We start from the raw sequence: 1,273 nt of genomic DNA, 5'->3' as shown, positions 1-1,273 counted from the left end.
TCCCCGGCTCACCCTCCTACTTCCCCAGAGTCTACAGGAATTTGGACATCTTTTATTCTTCTTACGCAGACATAATGAGTACGACAACTACTTTTATGAGCACACAGAAATAGAAGGCAACTTGTGGACAACAGAATTTCATTTGTCCTTCCATGTTTTAGACCCAGAGCACCCGGAGGACAAAGAGGGCAATGATGACCCAGACAGCGCTCCTACAACAGGCCTGATGAACGATCCGCCTTTGACTGTGGATAGAAATTATGTCAAACTTGGCAAGGTGGCCATGGGCTTTAGGTTTGATGGCGACCTCTTCGACCGATACTGGACTTGTCACTTTCTAGACAGCAATCCACAAGAACGCTGGTCAGAAGAGAAAGTCAACAAGCAGGTTAAGCAAATACTTCAGAATCTAGAGCCCCCCGAAAGACATGTCCTCAATTTATCGAACGAACGGAAGGCCCCTTGGCGTTAGCGAAGAGTTCTTGAGCTGCTTTTGTTTCAAAGGATGATTGATCAGATGAAGGACTACACACTCAAGATCCTTGAAAAGGTAAAATCCGACGTTTGGAAGAACACATCAGAAATTGAACCCCAGCACATGACTTCACCATTCGACGAAGACGAGGCTACGTTTGAGGGTCTGGACTTCGATACTTTCCAAAAGACCAGCGACCGCTGTCAGCGTTATCAGCGAATGCTACAGAAGGTCGACCAGGATATGACAGAGAACTTTGCCAAGATTGAGCTGTGGCTTAACCGGGAACATGAACGCCGGACCGAGCGGCCACGATGGACCTTCAATGACGAAATCAGGTATCGCAGTATTATCTCCAAATTGAACGTCCAAAACGACCACACGTTGCAGGATCTACGGCGCAGCCACACGAGCATATCTAGCTACAACGAAAGCCTGACCAGAAGACTTGAGAGTCTCCGAAACGATCTCGAGCAGCGCCGTGCAGATGACATTAAACGATTTACGTACGTCACTGTTGTATTCCTACCCCTTGGTTTCGCTACCGTTATATTCAGTATGAGTAATGCACCCGCTGGTCATACACTGTGGAAGATGGTAGTCACAGCCTTCACGGCTCTGGCTACGACTTTCATACTACTGTTGCTCTCGGAGAGGTTGGAGGAAGGCGCTAAGTTGGTTATCAAGACATACCCCGAATGGGTTTTGTGGCCTTGGAACAAGATTAAGAAACTGGGGCGATAAAACTGCCAAGGAAACACACAAAGAGGCGGGAGCAACAAAACGAAGGACATGCCA

At 47.8% G+C, this 1,273-nt stretch overlaps 1 protein-coding gene across 1 annotated transcript; it reads left to right on the top strand.

The window, feature by feature from the left end:
- Nucleotides 1-505: 505 nt before the first annotated feature.
- On the top strand, nt 506-1,219 carry FOXG_17191 (uncharacterized protein; the record flags this gene model as incomplete). The annotated part of the gene is made up of 1 exon (XM_018397211.1): nt 506-1,219. One exon carries the CDS (start codon nt 506-508, stop codon nt 1,217-1,219), a length of 714 nt encoding a protein of 237 aa, XP_018258263.1.
- Between the last annotated feature and the right edge of the window lie 54 nt (nt 1,220-1,273).

Source organism: Fusarium oxysporum, genomic scaffold, assembly GCF_000149955.1.
Source record: "Fusarium oxysporum f. sp. lycopersici 4287 supercont2.46 genomic scaffold, whole genome shotgun sequence".
NCBI lineage: Eukaryota > Fungi > Ascomycota > Sordariomycetes > Hypocreales > Nectriaceae > Fusarium > Fusarium oxysporum.
This window is presented reverse-complemented; position numbering and strand designations above follow the sequence as displayed.